The following is a 21,111-nucleotide window of genomic DNA, read 5'->3' on the forward strand; positions in this document are numbered from 1 at the left end:
GAACAGGTACAACTATAAGTTAGCTATAATCATATTTTAAAAAGATAAGTAGAGAGAATGGATGTGGGCTACTAATTTATATCCAGCAGGACACGAGCTCCAAGACAAAATATGTGTATGACATGTAAGACCATGTATTGATGTTTTGTAGATAACTATTATATAAATTGATTATTAGATTAATTATAGATAAATTAAAGGTAGTAGTTGGCTATGCTATTGAATTTGCTCAAAGCAACTGGGGGTGCTGAACGGGGGCCTAGTGACGGTATTTCCATTCCTGTCGCCAAGGAGGATCCTAGGTGAGTGATGACGTTATGTGAGAGAGAGGTTTCGAGAGAAATCAAATCAAGATTGATTGTCCGCCCCTTACAGGAATAATGAGCCCCCGGATCAATCTGATTTGAATTCCATGTAACAAGCGCATTCATCGTTCGTTACGTCTTTAATTAAAAACATAATGTTCGAAATAGGCCACCCACGTCACGCCACGCCTCGCCCTCGCCCTCGCCCTCGCCCACGCTCGGCCCGGCTCGGCTCGGGCTCGGCGCTCGCGCGTGCTCACTAATAGCAGTATATCTAAGTTAATATCTCTCGCGGCAATTGTTCATTGTCTCCGTCTTATAATAATTTTATTTTTTATTTTTCCGTATTCAACATTTAACTATTCGTTTTATTTGAAATTTTTTATGATTAATATTTTTATTATTATTAGATGACAAAATATGAATAGTACTTTATACGTGATTAATTTTTTAAAGTTTTTTTTATAAATTTTTTAAATAATACGAATGGTCAAACGTTAAATATGAAAAAATAAAAAATAAGATTATTATGTGACGGAGGTAGTATAGAACTTGCTACCCCGTATAATGGCCGTTTAGCGCACGATTAAACTCTGATGGCGCGGTGAAACCGTAAAACAGCAACGTTAACATGCGATGCTCGTGCGTGCTGCGGTTCGACAAGGACAAAAGATTGTGCGCCTCGGGTTGAGGCGTCGCGAAAGCGAAAAGAGGAGAGAGCCCGCGGAATGATGCGTCATGAGTTTTGTTCTTCCGCAGTAGAAAAAACGACGGTGCGGGGCAGGAGGCATCATCGTTCTCTGCACCAAAAACTCATGCCCTCTCGATCTCCCCATTTTTTTTAACATTCGCTTGCATAAAGTGCGGTGATGGCGCCCCCGACTCGTTCACAGCTGGAGCCTACTCCTCTCTGCTCCCTCCTGGGGAACTGTTCCTAATTGAGTATGATTAGCGGTAATCTCAACTGGCTAAATCACGTGTACAGACTACAGAGTGCTAGGCCTCGACGTCACGGCTTGAGCGGTTCATCCTGGAATGCTTTTTTACTGCTCGCCGCTGAGATTCTGTGGTACTCAAATTAAACATTTACATTTCACATCTCTCTTTTTAGTTTGCCTAGATTTATAAAAAATACTAATAAACCTACACATATATAAATTATATGAATCGATAAATTTGACTAGAAAGTTCACCATATGAAACGGAGGAGCAGTAGTCTCAGCTCCGAGATGTTGTACTGTGTTTATTTTTACTCCCTCCGTACTAAAATAAACTAACTTTTTATTTTTTTATCTATAATTTTTGACTCTTCGTCTTATTCAAATTTTTTTTGCGATTAATATTTTTGTTTTTATTAGATGATAAATTATGAATAGTATTGTACGTGTGACTAATTTTTTTCTAATTTCTCAAAAAAATTTCAAATAAAATAAATGGTCGTTGGACATAAAAACTGAAGAATTGATTTTTTTTATATAGAGGGGAGTATTTATTAATCAAAGACTTGACTATTATCCACACGCGCGGGTCACTTTGGGTCAGTAGATCTGCTTCATGCTTTTCAATGCGCCGTCCGTCACAAGCCATGCTGCTGCAGCAGACCTTGCAAGCTTCTCCATCAATTTTTCTCCGCTTTACCGTGTCACGTACATACGGACCCACTCGCCAGCTGTAACCAACCAACCAGTGGAGCCCAGGGCAAGAAACAATCCTTTCCCCGACGGACTGGTGACTGCGGCTACTGCCCAGCCCAGCAGTAGCCCGCGTCGTATAGAGCTGAGCAAAAAACAAGCCTTCGCTGTGAACAAAAGCCGCAAAAGTTGGGAGGAAAACCACAGCAGCGACTGCAGCGTAGAGGCTATACACTACACTGGCCACTGGTCCCCACCTACTGACACGTGGGCCCCCCGTGCCCAACGGCTAGCTTGTACTCCGACGTGGCGCCCTCGTGTCACGTGCCGCCCTTCCACCGTAAGCCACGGTGGCCACCCCTCCCTCCCCCGCCTATATAAACCGCGCGAGCTCGATGGCCCTGTCGATCGAACAGCCTCAGTGGTAGTGGAGAAAGAAGGGGTGGTGTGGTGAGCTCACAGCTCAGATCGATCGCGGCAATGGCGTCTCGGGCCGTCGAGGTGGCGGCGTTGGTGCTGTGCGCGGTGTGGGCGGCGGCGGCGGCCGGCAAGTTCGACGACGTGGTGGAGCCGAGCTGGGCGAATGACCACGTCGTGTACGAGGGCGACCTCCTCAAGCTCCGCCTCGACAGCGCGTCAGGTATTTTGATGAGAGTTTCTTGCGATTAAATCGGCGGATGCCGGTCTTTGCATTTGGTGGCAGGTGACCGAATGTTGCGTGGTGTGGTTGCAGGCGGTGGGTTCGCGTCGAAGAGCAAGTTTCTGTACGGCAAGGCGAGCGCCGACCTGAAGCTCGTGCCGGGGGACTCCGCCGGAGTGGTCACTGCTTTCTATGTGAGTGAGTGCAGCAGGCTGTGCTTTGCTTTGCTCCATTCTGGGTTCTTTCTTCCTGCATCACAAAAGTATTGTTGTGGTAGTAGCATGTCGTTATATACTTTCATTTAGCATAATCAAGAAGACTGTAGGAAATACAAAATGTTTTTAAGGCAGTGTTGGGGCATGCTGGTCATGTCTGACTCTGTCGGGGTAGCTGCCAAGAACCAATTTTGCAAACAACACCGGCACGTGAACTCGTGCAGGAATAGGACAACTTTCTTAAAGAGACCTGCTTTTCACTAATCACCCAATAAACTATACTTGCTCTCCATTACATGTGATTGCAACTTTTAACTCGGGAGTTAAACTGAAACTCAGCTGTGATTGATTTTGACTGCAGCTGTCGTCCGGCGGGGACAAGCACAACGAGTTCGACTTCGAGTTCCTGGGCAACGTCACCGGCGAGCCGTACCTGGTGCAGACGAACCTCTACATCGACGGCGTCGGCAACCGGGAGCAGCGCATCGACCTGTGGTTCGACCCCACCACCGACTTCCACACCTACGCCGTCCTGTGGAACCCCAGCCAGGTCGTCTTCCTCGTCGACGACACCCCGATCCGCGTCTACGAGAACAAGAACGGCACCACCACCGCCGTCAAGGGCCACCACCGCCACGCCAATGGCACCGGCAGCAGCAACGCCACGTCCTCCGTGCCGCCGTTCCCGTCGCCGCAGCCGATGTCGGTGTACAGCTCCATCTGGAACGCGGACGACTGGGCGACGCAAGGCGGGCGCGTCAAGACGGACTGGTCGCACGCGCCGTTCGTGGCCACGTTCCGCGACGTGCGGGTGGAGGGCTGCGCGTGGGCGGCCAACGCCAGCGACTGGGACGCCGGCGAGGTGGCGCGGTGCACGGGGAGCTCGTGGGGCAAGGAGGGGAGGTACTGGTGGAAGGAGAAGGACATGGAGGAGCTCACCGTGCACCAGAGCCACCAGCTCGTCTGGGCGCGCGCCCACCACCTCGTCTACGACTACTGCGTCGATACCGACCGCTTCCCCGTCCAGCCGCCGGAGTGCGCCGGCCGGTGATCGCCGATCGCGTGCCCATGGGTGGATCATCATGGATGGAACTGCTGGTTTCTTGGTTCGCAAATGGCCGTTAGTTATCTCCGATGAACTTGTCGTTGCAGTTCATCATCGTAATTCTGTAGCTCTCTGGGGGTGTTTCTGTAAAAAAACGTGACTGGGAATTCTATTTCCACTGCTGTTTCAGAAGTTTCATATCTTCCTTCTGCATTTCTTCAGTCTTTACAGGACGATACTCTCAAATCCCAACTAACTCACTATAATGACTACTCACTCCGGCTCTGAAAAAATTAATATTTTAATTTTGACCATATGTCTTATTTAAATTTTTTAAATAATTAGTTACACATAAAATGCTATTTATGTTTTATTATTAAAAAACAAAAAATATTAAGCATTTTTTTAATAAGACGAATAGTTAAATATTGTATCTAAACACTAAAAAAAATTAATTTATTTTGTGAAAAAATTGATTTATTTTGTGACGGAGAGAATAATTCTCTCACATCGAGAACTTTATATCCAAATACAAATACCCAATGCAATCCATTGTCCTCCCCCTGGCGAAAAATCAAGGTCTTTCAATTCAGAGATCAACCGAGTTAAGTAGAGGTGTACTGAGAGTGAGAGGTACAACAAACCTGTGGTCCAATTGAACGAGTAGCAGTACATTATTACAGATCTCAATGTTTGCGAGCAGGACGAGTCCGAAGAGATAAGGCATCCTTGCTCGGTACTACTACTGACCAGGCTTTTGCAATTGATCCCTTGATCCCTCTTTTACCTGCTCACTTTGTTCAGAAGTGACCTCGCTCCTTGGACTAGCAGTGTCCAACTTGCTTTGCTTGCCATGACTCTCTCGGCTTGTCTTTCTGTTGCCAACTACGGCATCCTATCTGAAATAAGATCAATTTTTTTAAATATTTTAATATAATGTTTTGATTCTTTATTTTATTTAAATTTTTTTACGATTAATATTTTTATTCTTACTAGATGATAAAACATGAATAATACTTTACGCGTGACTATTTTTTTTAGATTTTTATATAAATTTTTTAAATAAGACAAATGACCAAACGTTAAAAAAAAATAAAAAATGACGTTATTACGGGATAGTCCACAGCTGGATAGAGGTAGCAGTAGTACTATACGTATGCCGGTAGAGTGGTAGACAGTAGAGGGAACGCGAAAAGCGAGTGATTGATTGGCATGTACTGTACAAAAGCGTAGGGCATACTCCTACCACCGAAAATACAGGTGCAGATGTGCTGCGGCAACATGATGGTGGTGCACACCTGAAACCGATGAGGTAAAAGATCAAGCATTTCAGGGTGTAGCCCAAGGCCTGGGTTTCTTTTAGCAAGAAAGGCCCAGCCCAAGCGCATGGCTACGTGGTGCACAGGCCTGGAGTTTGGGACTACACAAACACGAGTTTGCTTGGACAGGATCTGTTCTATAGGATCGTACCAAGGTGCATAAAGCTTTCTTTGACTTGGATGATGATGCCATGTTCTCGTGGGCAGAGAGATTTTAGCCCATCGTTTTAGTAAATTAATACCTCTGTTTTAAAATATAAGCATATCTAAATTTTGTCATTCGCGTCACCATCACCACTACTGCAGATCACAACCATTGTTCGTTGCTTTCCTCTAATGTCCACCGTCGTTTTCCGAAGTCCCTGACTATCATCAGGGACGGAGCCACCGTTATGACGGTGGTATCAGCTGACACCAATGAATTTTCATTAGCCTAAATATCTTTCCTTAATTCTACTATGGGTAACACCACTAGCCCAATTGCTATAAGTCTGTGACACGATCCATCCAATATCCTGACTCCACCCCCTGACTATCATGGCACAACGTCTACCACAAACCATATACCCCTCGCAGCTCCTAGAGCGTCATGACTCATGGATATGTGCAACGCAACATCCAACTGCCTCGCCATTACGATAAGCTCCCGTGACTACTTTGATCTTTATTCGAACTCTTTGTTTTTGTTATAGGTGGTTGCGTTTTACACCGTCAGCCACACATAGATGCTGTGTTGTTATGTATCGAGTTGTAGTCTCTATTGTTTATTGCGAAAATTGTCTCAATGTGTTTCTCTCTTTATATTTTGGGTAAACTTAGGTACTTCGATTTTATACTTAAATTTTGCGATCCATGCAATATGTGAAGTAAATATGCACAATTTTCACATTTCTGAAATTACAATGCATCATCATTTTTGCACAAAGGGCATCACTAATTTTGAACCAATTTTTGTACTTTATGCAATTTAGTAATCAAAGGAAAGACAGCTAGTCAACTGCATATAGAGTTTGATCACATCATGCATACAGATGAATTTATAGTTTAGCAGCTACTAACGCAGAATCGGGCATTCGTGGAATTACGGTCTATGCTAAAGTGCAGTACTAAGCATTTCATAATGGGCCATAAAGCCTAGTAGAATGGCAAATAAAGGAACAAGTAACAGCAGTTGGGCTGGCCCATTGAGCAAATAAAGAAACGGCAGTACAACAATGAGGAATATTAGCACCACCTCGCCGACTCACATTGAGCCGAACCCCCTTAAAAGGATTTCCCGTGCTCCTCAAAGCACGACCTTACTTGAACAGGATCTGTTCTATAGGCTCGTACCGTTGCATCCTGACTAATAAGGAGGCAAGCACTCAAGCTTGGTTGATGACGCTGGACCTGTTGGCCAGAGCGTGATCAACGGCCCGGATCATGTCCCAGCGACTCGATCCGCGGCTGTAGAGGATCGTTCCTGTCGGGCAGTTATGCTTGGCTGGGATGGCTCTCAGGTTGTGTCTGACAGGCTTCCCTTTTTTTCCCTCCTTTATTTTTGTAAATGCAGCGATTGCTGTATTTCGCATGTCTGTAACATGTAGCTGTATTTCACTTCTTTGCAGCGATACATTTGCATTGCACGGCACGGCAATGCTGAAATCCAACTCGTGGCCAGGCAGGATGCTCCATTGAACATGTAACAGATCGAACTCAAGTCGTGGCCTATCCATCGACCGACCTGCCAGTTTGCCACCAAATCGCGAAAAGGCCAGCTGAAGGCTGGAAGCCTGAAACCCTTTTTACGGTGAAATGAGTATATGCATGCATGCGGGCCTGGCTGCCTGATGACCCGTTTGGCGACTGGGACACATCGTAATGGAGCTGATTGAGCCATATGTCTCGCTGCAAAGCCTTCCTCCTTTCGGTGGTTTAGCCCAGAGCCCTCAGAGCAGCAGTACTCTGCTGCCCCCCGATCCATCGAATCCCTTTTTGATCGACTGAATTCGCAAAGGCTGTAGCGCCCACATGGCACCAACAGTCCGTGCCAATTCGCTATGTCCCGGGGATCCATCCTTTCCGTTGCCTTGAGATTCCCTTGCAAGTTGCATTGTTGCAAACACATTTTATCTTCACTTGTGAAAGAAGACCTGTCGTCGTATGATCTTTCCCTTTTTCTTTTCAAGAAAAGTCTTCTGAATGATCTCATGAGCTCTCTGACTATCTGAACGCTGCCTTAATAATTCGCCTAAAGCTCGCGGGCGCCAGTTCACAGTTTCATACTTGAGTGGTACTGTGGTAGATAGATATCTGATATGGTATCCAATTAAGCTGGGTGCTCTCATCTGGTCGGTCCATACATGAACCTGATGCACCCGTGCTGTGCTGACTTCTACGTTTTCATCACCGAAAAATATTGCAGCCCCACACGCTCTCTAGGTTAAGGAGCAACTGGCGGCTCTTGGTGCATAGTATCAGTGAAGACCTAGGTAGTACTCCTGTACTGCTAAAGCATGTTCTGTGGATAATGATGTGATGCAGATGCTTCTGTCAACATTGTACACAACGCGCATCGATCGAACGAATCATTTCAAGATCAGTGATGCAAATGTCAGGGTGTCCGAAGGCTCAGACAGCTGCCCCATGAAATGCACAGACAGAACACATGATTGTAGAGGGAAACAATTTATATATGGAAGTGCCCCTTCTGTTCATGCTGCTGGTAGTGCCTAATAAGCTAAGCACCACCAAGTATATTCGCGTAGTCACCGGTGCATTCATCAAGTCGGTTGGTATACGTTGTCAGGTAGGGTCATCGGAGCTAGCTGCTTGGCCCCGGCCGGCGACCATCACGGCCGGGATGATCGGACGCCTCCCGCCGCCTCCAATGGCGTCAATCTTTCCCCTCATCGGACCCTCTATTAATTGCCTAAGCACTCTCTGCTCCTGTCGGATCGTTGCATGCTGCCATGGATGGCAATGCAGAGAAAATTTCACTGGTTGCCAAACGCCTAAACCTCCGTGTCCAACAGGAAAACGAAAACTAATATATATACACACGTTAACATCCTAACTTTTCGTTTCTACTCATACCTATAAGCCAAAATTAAATTTCTAACCATATATTTAAAGTTAATTTTGATGACTTTTTAATCATAGTTTATTTAGTCTTTTGCTTCTAGATTGTTAAGAACATATATATAAACGTCTGATTCATGAATTATTTTTATTTATAATATTTCGTTTGGCTTAACCTATTTTTTGCGATCTACGCAACGGTTTCGTCAGCAACGAGGAAAGAATGCACACAGGAACTGATGCAATAGGAAGGTGACTCGACAAGAAAAATTTTTTTTGCAAGGCAAAAGGAAAAGGGGACTGAAAACGATCGAAGTGTAGTCGGAGGTCAAAAAGGGTTTGACCCGCCCACCCAGGCTGTGAATGCGATAGACACTGCCTCGAGAGGCCCATCTGGCCCAGAATACCTAACACAATCACGATGGGGGGACTGTGGGCCCGTCCTGTCAGGGAGAGAGTGCACGGGCGAATCTGTGGGCCTTTGGGCTTTCGTCAGAGCCCACCTGAACTGTTGGGCATGTGCAGCAGTTTCTTTTTGGGGTCCATGAGTGTTGACGCTGCCGAAGAAAAGGCAGCAACAACAGAGGGGAGGAGAGAGTTTTCCCTGGTTTCACACACAGAGTATACATCACTAAAGTAAGTGAAATTTCACAACACATAAATGCATCATTCAATTGCTCATCAACAGAGACCGGATGCTTGATTTCCTTTTAATGACAAACAGTGTAATGCTGTTTTGTTCGTGACGTGGCGGATGCACACTACCACTGTCACCAAGACAGTGGGTTTTGTTAGGTGAGTGCTAAGGATTTAGCTAGCTCATCATTAAGGGTTCAAGCCATAATTAAACCCAGGCGTGGCGCATGCTTGTTTTTTTGTCTCAATAGCATGCGTTCCCACCGTGATCGGATCAGTCTCGTTAACAAGCCACATGCATGTATATATGTGTTTCTGAGAGACTGAAACCTTGTCAGGCTGCATGCGGTTGACCTTTTGCTTGGATGGATTACCTGTCCTAACCATGTGTGTTAGGCGATGGAGGAGATCACAAGATCGCAACACACACTGCAAATTATGCACAGTTAGTTACGCTGAAAATAAAACAAGAGGCCCGGCCGGCCTGATCTGATCACCCAACCAAACTCAGCTAGCTAGGCTCCAAATGAACCGTGCCCAACCGTCGGTCCCGGCAGCTGTCCGGATGGAGAAACCGGGTTGACTCCGATCAAAAGTCAGAGCACCCTTTGACGAACAGTGTTGACCCCATCGCGACCCAGGAATCAAAAACAGCTAAGGAAACTAGCATTTGTCTCGGCCTAATGCCATAAAGATGCCCCCCCTTCCCTCGTGTCCTTCTGTCCTCCGTGCCGTGTCAACGCCCAGCCTAACCCTAACCCCCGGCTAAAAATTAAAAGTCGCACCTCCCCCACACGTCGCGCGGGGCCGACCCGGCCAACACGTCAACGATCACTAGCGTGGCCGTGCCCTTTTTTTTTTGCCCCTGACGCGACGGATGCCGGCGCTAGCTAGCTGCCAGTAATTTCCTACCCCTCCGTCCGTCGGAAACCGACGCGCTCGCGCTCGCTCTCGCGGGGTTGGGGGTCGGCGCGCGTCGACGACGGACGTACCCCGATCGGTTCGCGTTTCCGGGGGGCTCCCGTGCGCACGCGACGAGACGAGACGCCCGCGCGGGCACGTGTTCCACAGGCCCGGCCGCGGGGACGGTCTCGCGCGATCGGTTGTTGTTGCGGTGCGCACTAGCGCGCGCCGTGCTCGCGCGTTTAGCCGTGGTGGCGGATCGGTCGACGGGTCGAGCCGCGCGCGCGGCGGCGTGTCCACGCTGCCCCGCGCGCACGCACGCACGCCGTGTTTCGCACACCGTGCCGCCACTACCCGTGTGGGCGAGGCCCATTCTGCCTCGGTCGGTTTCGGGTGGGGGATGGGTGCCCTGGGTTGCACGGCAGAGCCTGGGACAGCTAGCGTAGCTTGCCATCTACGACTCGGTGACGACTCTACCACCAACAAAACATTGGAGTCGAAGAATTATTTTTTGTTTTCGTATGTGTGTTTGTGGCTAGTTTACGTTTTTAGTTCGAGTAGAGAGTTACTGGCAGTATATGTGTTCCATCGGTAGAGGAATTTGATTGCACGCTTCTAGCTAGCACAAATCATTCATTCATTATACACGATAATAATATATAATACTAGTTAAAGATGGGTCAATCTATCACCCCACCTTGTGGTAGTAACCAATCTTTCAACGAAAACACATACTACAAGAGATCGATCGAGAGTACCACATTGTCATGATCCCCAGGTTCTGCAAAGTGCAAATTGCTGGTGAAGGATCACTACTACTACTCAAAGATCTGAACATAAACTAGTAATTTCACCTCTGACAAAACCCAGCACTCGCAGCTAGCGAAAAGGAATAAGAAAAACCCGGAATGAATGAAAAGTTGACCTCCCCAAACCCAATCATTCCTCGCTTTGGATCGATCGGCGATCGGCCGTGCCGGTCAAAGCTTTGTCCATACGTACTACGTGGCAGCGACGTGTGTCGCGGCCGGGAGGAGGTACGCCCGTCGACGTTTGCTTGGATGCTGTCCCCGTCGCGCCTTTTGACCCGGCGTTCTCCGATCGATCGATCGACGAGCTCGATCGTAGCTAGGACCGGCCGGCCAGTGGTGGAGTTTCAGAGAGTTGCAGGTGTGCGTGCGAGAGAGAGGGAGGGAGGGGTGGTGCGGTGTGTGTGTGGCTAGCTTGGCTTGGCTTGGCATGGCGGGATGGAGAGTGAGTGGGCGGCTGGCTTTTTCCGGGCACGCGTGCGACCCCCTCCGGGCCCGCGCTTTTGACGCCTTCGCCGCGCCCGCCGCGCAGCCATAAGCGTGACGTCAACGGCCGTGGTCTGGTGATATTCCCCTGCATCGCTTCGCTTGCAATGCAGTGGCTAAACTGGCTATGGCGCCTAATTGTCTAGCTGGTCACCGCCGCCGCCGCCGCCCGAGCGCCGCCGCGTGTTGCGTAGCCTTAGGCCGGCCGCCGCCGTCTGCCGTTCTGGTAACCGGCTAATCTTCCAGCCTAAATTCTGGTACTCCGAATTAGGGTGATTACGGTTCTGATTGATTGATACAACCCGATGAGTGGGGATGTTAATTTCGTCCGCGGTATTTTGCGGACCAACGAGTCTGATTGGTTTCGATATGATCAACTTATAGCTAGTCGAAATAGAAATAAATTAAACAACATAAGTGAATAGTTTATAGGTAACATTTGTTTTTATATTTGTATGACTATTGGTTTAAAAATGTTGTAGAGGTAGATCTTAAAAAGGAAACCCATTATGCATTCGTGGACAGTCATTGGAAAGAAATATGACATCTACTTTAAAGCCTACTCAGCAACTAGTACGATCGTACATCAGCATGTACCATTGTACCTGTGTTATCAAAATTTTAGTCACAGAAATATAATTTAATCTCTTAATTAACTAAGAACATCTGTATAGGTATATACTAACCCCTACCCCTGAATACACGATGGTTTCAAGATCTACTGTACCCTAAATAGAATAAAAATGTGTTGACCATGCATCATGGGCAGACGCACGCTTAATTTGGCCATATTGCACTGTGCCATCTAACGTTTTGATTGGATGGATGCATACATATATATGCGAGAGCGGCGAGGAAAAACAAAAACGTCGTAAGATCAGTACAAATACACATTGACTGTCGACCTAAGTCTGAACAGAAGGGAATAAAATACATGGACAAAAATCCAAAAAGGAGAAAGACAGAATCATAAGAATCCAAGACAAAATCGCCCGATGCATGCCTAACGCGACATGAAGGGCTCTTGTTCTTCTATCACAATCTACTTTTCCAACCGAAACTGACAATGAGTACGTATAGGATTTGATTGTTTCTATTCCATTTAGTTTGTAATTAATCTGTGAAGTTATATATATACTTCCTCCTGTTTTTTTTTTCTTTCTAATGCTTGACACCATTCACTTCCACAAAAAATAACCTTCAGTGTTCCGGTTGAAGACTGTCATCCGTTTTAGATCGTTAACCGGCAGTGATGAGGGGCTCATCAGTAAGTGCCCGTAAGTGACAACCGACACCAATAGTTGTGAATCCGTTTTTTTTTTTTTAAAAAAAAGAGCTCGCTCAGCTCGAATCGACTTGAGTTATCAATAACCGAAGAATCATTAAATCAATCACAGAATCACGGGAAGATGCAATAATTAACCGTGAGCCCATGACAAGTGCTTTCTCTGCTTAAAAATATTTGTCATTTAGAACAACATTTGGTTAAGAGTTTTTTTCTATTCTTGAGAAGGTACCAAGAGGTACCACTGTTTTCTATGTAAAATTTGGTATCTCTTGGTACCTTAGGTATTAGGCGGTACCAAATTTTATATGAAAACCTCTTGGTAGCTCTTTAGAAAATTGCTCTTTGATTAAACTTATAAAATTCATACAAGTAATTTTGTGTTTAAATAAAATTATAAAATTTAATAAGTTTATAATATTATGATAATACTTTTCGAGAAGAATCCACGTATATCGTTTGTCATGTATTTAAACTAATCATTTAAGACATTATCGATAGTCAGGAAAAAGTTTAACCAAATTTTATCTTAAACTATAAATAGTTTTGACTGGAGGAAGTATTATGCATTCATCCCACATGACATGCATCACAGAAGAACCACCAAAGTTGTAAAACATTCATCACATCACTAAAACAAATACCTTGTACTGCTTACATCAGTGATGGTTTTCGTTATGAAGCGACACTGATGTACTCTCACCGATGCAAGCTATATGCAGTGTGCCTGACTTTAAGGAAGCGATAACCACTATCAATACCGGACCTTTCATCCCGACACAGATAGGACGGAATGAATGAGATGTTACGTAGTAATGTTTAACTTTCTACATAAATTTGATAATTCATTTGATTCGATTCATTTTTCATAAATATAAAATATAGTCATGTCTAAGTTCCATTAAATATATCATAACAAAATAAATAATATTCATAAATATAAAATATAGTCATGTCTAAGGCTAACGGTCTATTATATTATAAGTCACGTATGAGTTAACATGTCAAACATAAATAGAGAAGTATTATTATACTTCAGACAACATAGGAAATGTTCCTTGATTATTTTGAGGCAAACAATAGCATCGGCCTTATATTATGTATAAACATTATACCTCTGACAGAGTGACATATGTACTCATGTTTTTAGGCAAATAGTTAACAATGTATAGGCAGTATCTATGCATATCATTCTGAATGTCACTCAAGTACATGATTTAATTAGAGAAACATCATACTACAATGACAGCAGGCGTGCAATAAAATATAATTTGTAAAGGTCAGAGGGTATATGTGTAATTTACGTTTAGATTGTGACGTTGAGTTTATCTTCTAGTGGTCGGAAATGCTAGATAATAAAATAAAGTTGATGGGAAGATTAACAATAATTACCAACGAGAAAGTAATCGCTAGATTTAGATTAGAGTAATTGGTGAAGACTATGGTACACACAAACAAGACTTCTTGGTACAGGGAATTAGGTGCAGCAGCTCATTACCCCTTTACAGTTAGGTGATATCATCAAACATTCCCTCTAATCACTCTAATTTTTATTTGTTTCTGTTGCTATCACTAAGACTTCTTTTCAGAGGTCAATGCCTTTGATTACATAGAATTTATTCTCTAGTCTTTCACTGCTCGTTCTATTTGCCAAAAGATAATAAGACATATTAAATTTAAACTGATTCGACATATTTATCCTGATTCTAACGTGAAAAACATGCATGCTGGTATCAATCAATCAGTTATTGAAGTCATATTTGTACCCCAATATCGATACAAGAATCTCAAAATTGCTGAGAATTAATTAAAATGTCTAGATAATGTGCTATCACCCATGGAATATCATAAAAGAAAAAAAAATTGGAGGATAGGAATTTCTCTCGACAGTACAACAGTAGCTAGATGTGATGTGTTTGGCACAAATAAAAGGAATTTCTTTTTGCCTAATCTCCTTTTGTTTCCTAAGGACAATTCATATTCCTGTATGAATACATGCATCCATTTTTTTTAATAATGTAAATGCTTTACATGTCGAACCTCTCTCGGGGAGCACACAACCAACGATTTTTAGTAATAGAGAATAAAAGGACATAAGGTGATGTGTCTCTCTAAATGAGGACGATATGTTTTAACGATTAATAAATCAAGTAAATTCTAGTATCACAAATTCAATTTCTAAACTTCGTACATGGCCATTTTTTTAAAAAAATATGAACCATCATGTTTTAATTTATAAGAAAATTTACAGTTCTTCAGAAATATAAATGCCAGTAGGTACCAATTTTTATTAGATAATATTTCTTAATTTCCTAATAAAACACTACTCCCTTCATTTCATAGTCAATTATTTTAGGTTTGTCCAAAATCAAACATATCCAAGTTTTAGCCAAATTTATAAAAATATATACTACCACCGTATCTAAATAAGTGTATTTCTAGCGTCTAAACTTTGTCGGTAAGTACTAGTTGTTCCATCAATTATCTCAAATTTACTTTTCCCCATTTTATCCCTTAATTAACCTCTCATTCTAGATCTCTCATTTAATAAGGGTATTTGTAGTATTCTCCTTCCTTACTGTTTTATACTTTTAAGCCTAAAAATACAGTTATTATAGAACAAAGAGAGTATTAATTAACACCTACAATATCAAATTATTTTTATTAAATCAACCATTGAATATATTATATATTATATTTCTTTTTGAATTACAAATGCTGCCGTATTTTTCTATAAATTTGATTAAACTTAAGATATTTGACTTAAAATAAATATAAAATAACTTAAAATATGAAACGGACTATAACCATTGGAGGAAGTACCATTTTTTAAAAGCTAACATGCCATAGCTAGGGCATGCATGCATGCATGGCCATCGATCAAAACCCTAAGACGACTTAAGTATGTGCATTTATGCATGCATGGATGCAGCATATACTAGAGACAGAACCAGGTACATAGCCCTAGGGCCGGGGATCGAATTAAGCTCTTCTAATCCATAGTGCAGTAGTAGTACTGAACTCTCTGGATTTGTTGAACAACCGCAGGATCATGATCAGTTGCACCAGAATAACCTGACGCAAAGCCGGATGACCGGCAACGACCCCCGGCCGGTTAGCCCTCCGGTCAGAGACCCAAAATTCTCCTTCTCAAACGGTTTATATATAGCGAAGCCACACATCTCCATCTTTTCCACTACTTCTCTCTCAGCTCGCCAATTCTTCAGTTCATCTCTCCCTCGCTTTCCCCTTCACTGCAACTTGCCCACCCACACAGCACTCACTCTCGAGCTCTCCACCACCACAAGAACCGGCTAGCTAGCAGCAAAGAAACGGAGGATCGAGAGGTGTGTGCAGGATTGGGATAGATCGGTTCTCGATCGATCGGTCATGGGGGATCGTTCTCAGATGATGCATGCTGCAGCTCCGGCGGCCATGTACAACGGCGGCGGCGGCGGTGCCGGCGGTAGCTCTCATGGGGTATGGTGGAACAACGCGGTGCCGGCGGCGACGTGCTCGACGACGGAGCTTGCTGGGTACACCGCCTGGTCGTCCGCTCTCGCTTCTGGCTATGTCGACGTTATGGCGGGTGACAACGGCGGCAAGGCGAAGAGCACCACCACGGCGTCTTCGGAGTCGCCCGGAAACAACAGCTCGATAACCTTCCAAGAGCCGACGAGCATCCCCGACCCGACCGCCGTCGCCGCCGTGCCGCAGCCGGCGATGGCCGGTTTCACCGACTGGACCCAGCCTTTCATGTAAGTTATATATACTAGAGCTAGCTAGCTAGCTAGCTAGCCATGAATGAACTCGTACTACCGCCATACCCTACTCGTCTAGCTGCTGTACTATCACATGGAGCTCTAGCAAGCTGAGATATATATTGACATGTTTGCGATTTTGTGTTCGACCAGGAACAACGCCACTGCTCTGCATGAGTTTCTGCACGATGGCCACCACGACATGAGCGCGTCAAGCCTGATGAACCCTTCATCAAATAACCTAGCGCTGCAGCAACCAGGCCACCACGAGCAGGATCACCACCAGCTGCTGTCCAGCTTCGGCTCAGACCTGCTCTTGTCGCCGACCTCGCCGTACGGGTTCCAGTCCTCGCTGCTGAGGAGCCTCATGGAGCCGGCGGCGGCGGCGGCGGCGAAGCAGCCGGCTTTGGCTGGGCTTCAGCAGTATCAGTACCAGCAGCAGATGGGCCAGGCACCAGTTGCTGCCAAGTTAGCGCAGGCTGTTGGGGCCAGGGATTCACTCCAGTTCACCAACGACGCGCCGTTCTGGAACCCTTCTGCCGGCTTCGGCATGGCAGCTACGGCGGCGGCGGCGGCGCCTGATCAAGCTAGTGCACGTTCCGTGAAACGATCGTCGCCGGCGCCGCCACGCGCGGCAACCCATGCATTAAAGGTTTGTACACATATCATAACTAGCTAGCTACTAGCTCTGAATCTGTCATTAGCTAGCTATTTTTAGGGCATAGTGATTAGTAATGTTTTGTTATGTATATGTGCTTAGACTGCTTTGGAAGGAGTAGGGGACTCTAGCTCAGTGATCACCAAGAAAGGGAACGGCGAGCCGTCGTTCAAGAAACCGAGGCTGGAGACACCGTCGCCATTGCCGACCTTCAAGGTAGATACATACAAAGCATATATCTGCTATGCATCATAAGTTGAACCCAGTTTGTTTTTGCGAAAGTGGTTTGCATTATTTGATGTTACAATACAGATGATATGCAATCCGAGATCGATGCATCTTTACTAAAGTTGTTCATATGTGTGCAATATATTTCAGGTTAGGAAGGAGAAGCTAGGGGACAGAATCACAGCACTCCAACAACTAGTCTCTCCTTTTGGAAAGGTGAGGGAGGCTTTTGATGGCCAATGTGCACTATATTACAAACAAAGAGTGCTTGGAACTATACATCAACATCTTCTGTGCAAAAGAGTTCTTCCTTTTTGATCTCCTCCTCCTTTCGAGATCGATCTAACACATAAACACAATCTTATTTCTTCTCGATGTGTGCGCATGCAGACGGATACCGCATCGGTGCTCCATGAGACCATCGAGTACATCAAGTTCCTGCACGACCAAGTTGGAGTAAGTGTGCAAGTACAGCATGATTCCCTAGCTTTAATTATGGCATCTGGAGCACTAACTCGCACGTTTCTTCAGATGAATCATGTATCAGAATTCAGAAGAGAGACTGATCGGTGTTACCCTGCACATTGTCTTGTGTTTGTTTTTCTGCAGGCTCTTAGTGCCCCATACTTGAAGAACGGTGCCCATCAAGTGCCCCACTTGAAGGTATAGCCAGTGTTGGATGCTGCATGCTTGCTCTCCTTTTCAGCACTCTGATCGATCACTGTACTTATGATCTGTGCCAACTCTGTTCAAGCTAGTGCTGATGATGGCTTTGCCTGCGTCTGTGCAATTGATTTGTTTCATTTCAGAACTCAAGTCCTGACAAGTCCAAGCACGGCGAGGTGTCACTGAAGGGCCGGGGGCTTTGTCTGGTGCCCATATCGAGCACGTTCGCCGTGGCCAGCGAGGTTCCCGTCGAGCTGTGGACTCCATTTGGCGCCAACTTTATTAGGTAGAAGAACAAGGCTGCAACTGAAGAAACTCTCATCAGAAGCGTCAAATTAACGATCAAGTAGCTAGCTGCTAATAGCCACCTAGCTAGCACAAATCGAGATCTGGTGTTTCTTGATTGTATCTACTTGTTGTATGATGATAATTTCGTAACTGTAGTAGTACTGATGCTGTGACTGTAATCAACACAGCACTGAGCTAAGCTAGCTAGATGAACCTTTGGAATGAGTGCTTGAAGACTTGGATTCATTCTTCAGGTTCATCAGAGAATAAGGGATCAGCTAGTTGAGAGGGGACATAATTATGTACGGATCATCATCAGGTTCTTATGATTGGTTGTTAGGTTGCATCATATCATTGCGTAGTTGCGGAAGAATTTGTTAAAGAATTGATGGTTCGGTTTTAATGGTGGATCAAAGTAATGTAGCAGGTTTCTCTCTGTTGATTGTACCAAATAAAAGTGTCATGTCTTTTATTAGTGATACCTTTTTCTTGCTTCTCTTTTAAATCTGACCGCATGTTTTGCTATTAAGTAGGGCTTCAAGAATTTGTGCATGTGTTTCTTTTGCTTAATTATTTCCTGAACTTTCAGGTTAACAATTCCATTTCTGCGTAGTGGATATCAACATGCGGAACACTTCTGCTTGGGCATATTCTACTACATTTTATTATTATCAATATAGATAGGGAAAAAATGCAAATTGATCCATTGAAAAAGCATATTAGGAAGAATTTTTGACATGTTTCGAGCTCCCATAATTTTGATGTGCAATATATCAAAGAATGATTAGATTTTTCATATGGAAAAATGTAACCATCAGGTTTAGCATGAGAAAAATGATTTAACAGCATAGTAATTCTATAATTAGTTACTAGTACTATTTTGTAACTTGACTACTGACTGCGGTATTTCCGTAGTATCTTTTTTACCCAGTGACCTCTTATTAGTTATTAGGGTTTGCTAACTTCTGGCTGCATGACTGACTGGTCTATATATGCATGCTAGTATTCTTATGTTGGTAGCATTGCACCATATCCAACACTTTAGGTCTTGTTGAGTCCATATGCACGGATTAGTAGTGTTGATAAATTAAAATAACATCAGCAAAACCTTACCTTTTCACAGAGGAAATTTAACATCTATGTCACACAAATACTCTTCAAAAGAAATTCAACGCACCGTGTCCAATACAATTCTACGACGTCCTATTAAGGGTATTGAGTAGATGAGTAAAAGTTTAGCTTTTCACGAAAACAGACCTTTTTACCAAGATTCATCATGATTGGTACACAGTCAAAATTCAACAGAAACGCTCTTCAAAAGAAATTCGGTGCCAAAAAATAGGGACATGTGTCAACTCAAATGGTTGTTTGTACCGCAGAATATGATCCTATTTTTTGTTAACCGAACATGCTATAACTGAACCCATTGTTTCTTAGAATTGAATAAACCTTCATGTATCTGTCACAGAATTTGATTCTAGTTTCACTTGTATGAGAGCTACAACCATACATACATGAAACATGAGGTTCAACAACTAGTTTCCTTAGTGAAATGGTAAACCAAATGCGACGAACTCCTAAAGCTAGCAGACAAGAACAATTCAACATCATGCGCAAAAACGCAATAATAGAATTCAATCCTTCTTCTTGGTGCAGCACTATGTACATCTAGAAGACATAGATTACAAAATGTATTTTCTAAAAGTTTACCAGTCAATCAATAAGGAGCATTACCTTTTTTGGCCTTTATTTACCAACACATTTAGAAACCTCGAGCTCGACAGCCACACTGCATCCACCAGCAGCTTCCCCGGTTTGCCGTTGCCCCCTGAATGTTCAGCTCAGAGCTTCACATGGCTGCATGGGTTCTCTGCTCAAGCATTTACATGACTAGACACCAGAATGCACAATACAGCCGGCGCCTCATGGCGAGAATACCTGACAGTGACAAGAGAAGGCTGCAGACTCATCTCACTCTCGGCCACCTGTTAACTGAACCTAGCACAATTAACAAAAATCAGTAAACATTGTTAGTAGCTTGTAGCTAGTATGGTACTATTGCTGAATGCTACTATTTTTTTCCTGCTGAAAAATTATCAGTGATGAAATGTGGCTTGGGGTGAAGTTAGGTTGCAATGTTGAAAGCAGATTTTGTGAAATCTTACAGGTCATGGTCACCTCAAACTTGAAAGGGCTTTTCTACCTGCTGATACCGAGAGATTCGCAAAAGCCTCACTTGCTGACATTGTTGTTTAGGCTGGAAGTCAAGACTCAGACTGTACTTCCAACGGTTTCTGTTTGCCGAGTTTGCGACACCCCAAAACCGACTGCCCACAGCTGTAAAATCGATCGCTTTCTGAATATCTTTTGCAAGTCAAGCATGCGCTTCAGTGTTGGTGGATCTGCTTGGATCTTGTTTGCCTTCGTCCTCCTCGTCGTCGCCTGCTCTGAGATCGCAACGAGTTGTGGTCAACCTTCAATGCGGTGAGACGATTGGTTGCCGGCAGTTGTAGCTCCGACGGGATTGCCCTCGGCGGCGGTCGAGGCGAATCCTAGGTCTCGAGCGGGGATCTCGTCGGCGACGGCCCTGGTGGCGCGGCGATTCGCAGGTGTGGGTGAGGCAGAGGTGGACGGAGCGCGGAGGTAGGACGGGACCGGCCGGCAAGGATGATTCGAGGAGGAGCAGCCGCCGGCGCCGCCGCGGCGGCGGCGGCAGTTTTGGCCCATATGGGAAGATGCATCATATCAATTGGGCCGGAATAGAATTGTCCGACGTTAGGCCCATATTAGCGGGACTCACAACGGCATTTGGATCATGCGCGGCCCAATTATCTCGACTTACGGCATCTACTGGGCCTAAATGGAATTGCGATTTAATGGGACCAGAGAACCAACGGAGATTGGATTGCTACGATTGATTTTAGAGATGATTTTAGGGTTTTCTTAACGATAGTTTATTTTTCAGCCTCTAGTCCTTTACTTCCAGATTAGATTGAGCATGCACATAAAAGTCTGTTCACAAATTATTTTTCATTTGTAAATATACCGTTTGTACTTTTTTCACATGAAAGCCAAACAATGACCCGATATGTCCATCATTTGACGCATGTTGTGGTAGATTTGTCGTTAGTCATGTATAAATGGCATAAAATTACCGATATTGTCTAATTTCCAAC

General features: G+C 44.5%; 2 protein-coding genes, 1 long non-coding RNA gene and 1 other non-coding gene across 7 annotated transcripts; 3 read left to right on the forward strand and 1 right to left on the reverse strand.

Moving 5' to 3' along the window:
* Nucleotides 1-213: 213 nt before the first annotated feature.
* On the forward strand, nucleotides 214-4,001 carry LOC102717793 (xyloglucan endotransglucosylase/hydrolase protein 9). The gene is made up of 4 exons (XM_040523253.1): nucleotides 214-302; nucleotides 2,353-2,576; nucleotides 2,670-2,770; nucleotides 3,153-4,001. Exons 1-4 carry the CDS (start codon nucleotides 214-216, stop codon nucleotides 3,840-3,842), a joined length of 1,104 nt encoding a protein of 367 aa, XP_040379187.1. The 3' UTR covers nucleotides 3,843-4,001.
* A 2,446-nt stretch (nucleotides 4,002-6,447) lies between these two features.
* LOC121054342 lies at nucleotides 6,448-6,671 on the forward strand. Its single transcript, XR_005811746.1, has one exon. It is a non-coding gene; the product is annotated as a small nucleolar RNA U3 (small nucleolar RNA).
* Nucleotides 6,672-15,553: 8,882 nt separating this feature from the next.
* Nucleotides 15,554-18,371, forward strand: LOC102718077 (transcription factor bHLH112-like). Its single transcript, XM_006652807.3, has 7 exons — nucleotides 15,554-16,092; nucleotides 16,249-16,747; nucleotides 16,856-16,969; nucleotides 17,132-17,197; nucleotides 17,372-17,437; nucleotides 17,591-17,644; nucleotides 17,791-18,371. Exons 1-7 carry the CDS (start codon nucleotides 15,725-15,727, stop codon nucleotides 17,935-17,937), a joined length of 1,314 nt encoding a protein of 437 aa, XP_006652870.1. The 5' UTR covers nucleotides 15,554-15,724; the 3' UTR covers nucleotides 17,938-18,371.
* On the reverse strand, nucleotides 17,191-20,628 carry LOC107304044. 4 transcript variants are annotated; one of them, XR_005811715.1, is made up of 5 exons: nucleotides 20,139-20,627; nucleotides 19,874-19,933; nucleotides 19,670-19,792; nucleotides 17,558-17,953; nucleotides 17,191-17,419 (listed from the first exon to the last, which is right to left on the reverse strand). It is a non-coding gene; the product is annotated as an uncharacterized LOC107304044 (long non-coding RNA). The 4 variants fall into 4 exon arrangements; XR_005811713.1 differs by having other exon boundaries at nucleotides 19,670-19,763; nucleotides 20,139-20,626; XR_005811714.1 differs by having other exon boundaries at nucleotides 19,670-19,927; nucleotides 20,139-20,628.
* Between the last annotated feature and the right edge of the window lie 483 nt (nucleotides 20,629-21,111).

Source organism: Oryza brachyantha, chromosome 4, assembly GCF_000231095.2.
Source record: "Oryza brachyantha chromosome 4, ObraRS2, whole genome shotgun sequence".
In the NCBI taxonomy this organism is placed as follows: domain Eukaryota; kingdom Viridiplantae; phylum Streptophyta; class Magnoliopsida; order Poales; family Poaceae; genus Oryza; species Oryza brachyantha.

Bases quoted from the DNA above. Each gene is read 5' to 3' on its own strand.
- LOC102717793 (XM_040523253.1), top strand. From the start codon at position 214: ATGCTATTGAATTTGCTCAAAGCAACTGGGGGTGCTGAACGGGGGCCT. The intron at 2,577-2,669 runs GTATTTTGATGA...GTGTGGTTGCAG, and splicing joins CCGCCTCGACAGCGCGTCAG to GCGGTGGGTTCGCGTCGAAG. The intron at 2,771-3,152 runs GTGAGTGAGTGC...TTTTGACTGCAG, and splicing joins GAGTGGTCACTGCTTTCTAT to CTGTCGTCCGGCGGGGACAA.
- LOC102718077 (XM_006652807.3), top strand. From the start codon at position 15,725: ATGGGGGATCGTTCTCAGATGATGCATGCTGCAGCTCCGGCGGCCATG. The intron at 16,093-16,248 runs GTAAGTTATATA...GTGTTCGACCAG, and splicing joins GACTGGACCCAGCCTTTCAT to GAACAACGCCACTGCTCTGC. The intron at 17,438-17,590 runs GTAAGTGTGCAA...GTTTTTCTGCAG, and splicing joins TCCTGCACGACCAAGTTGGA to GCTCTTAGTGCCCCATACTT.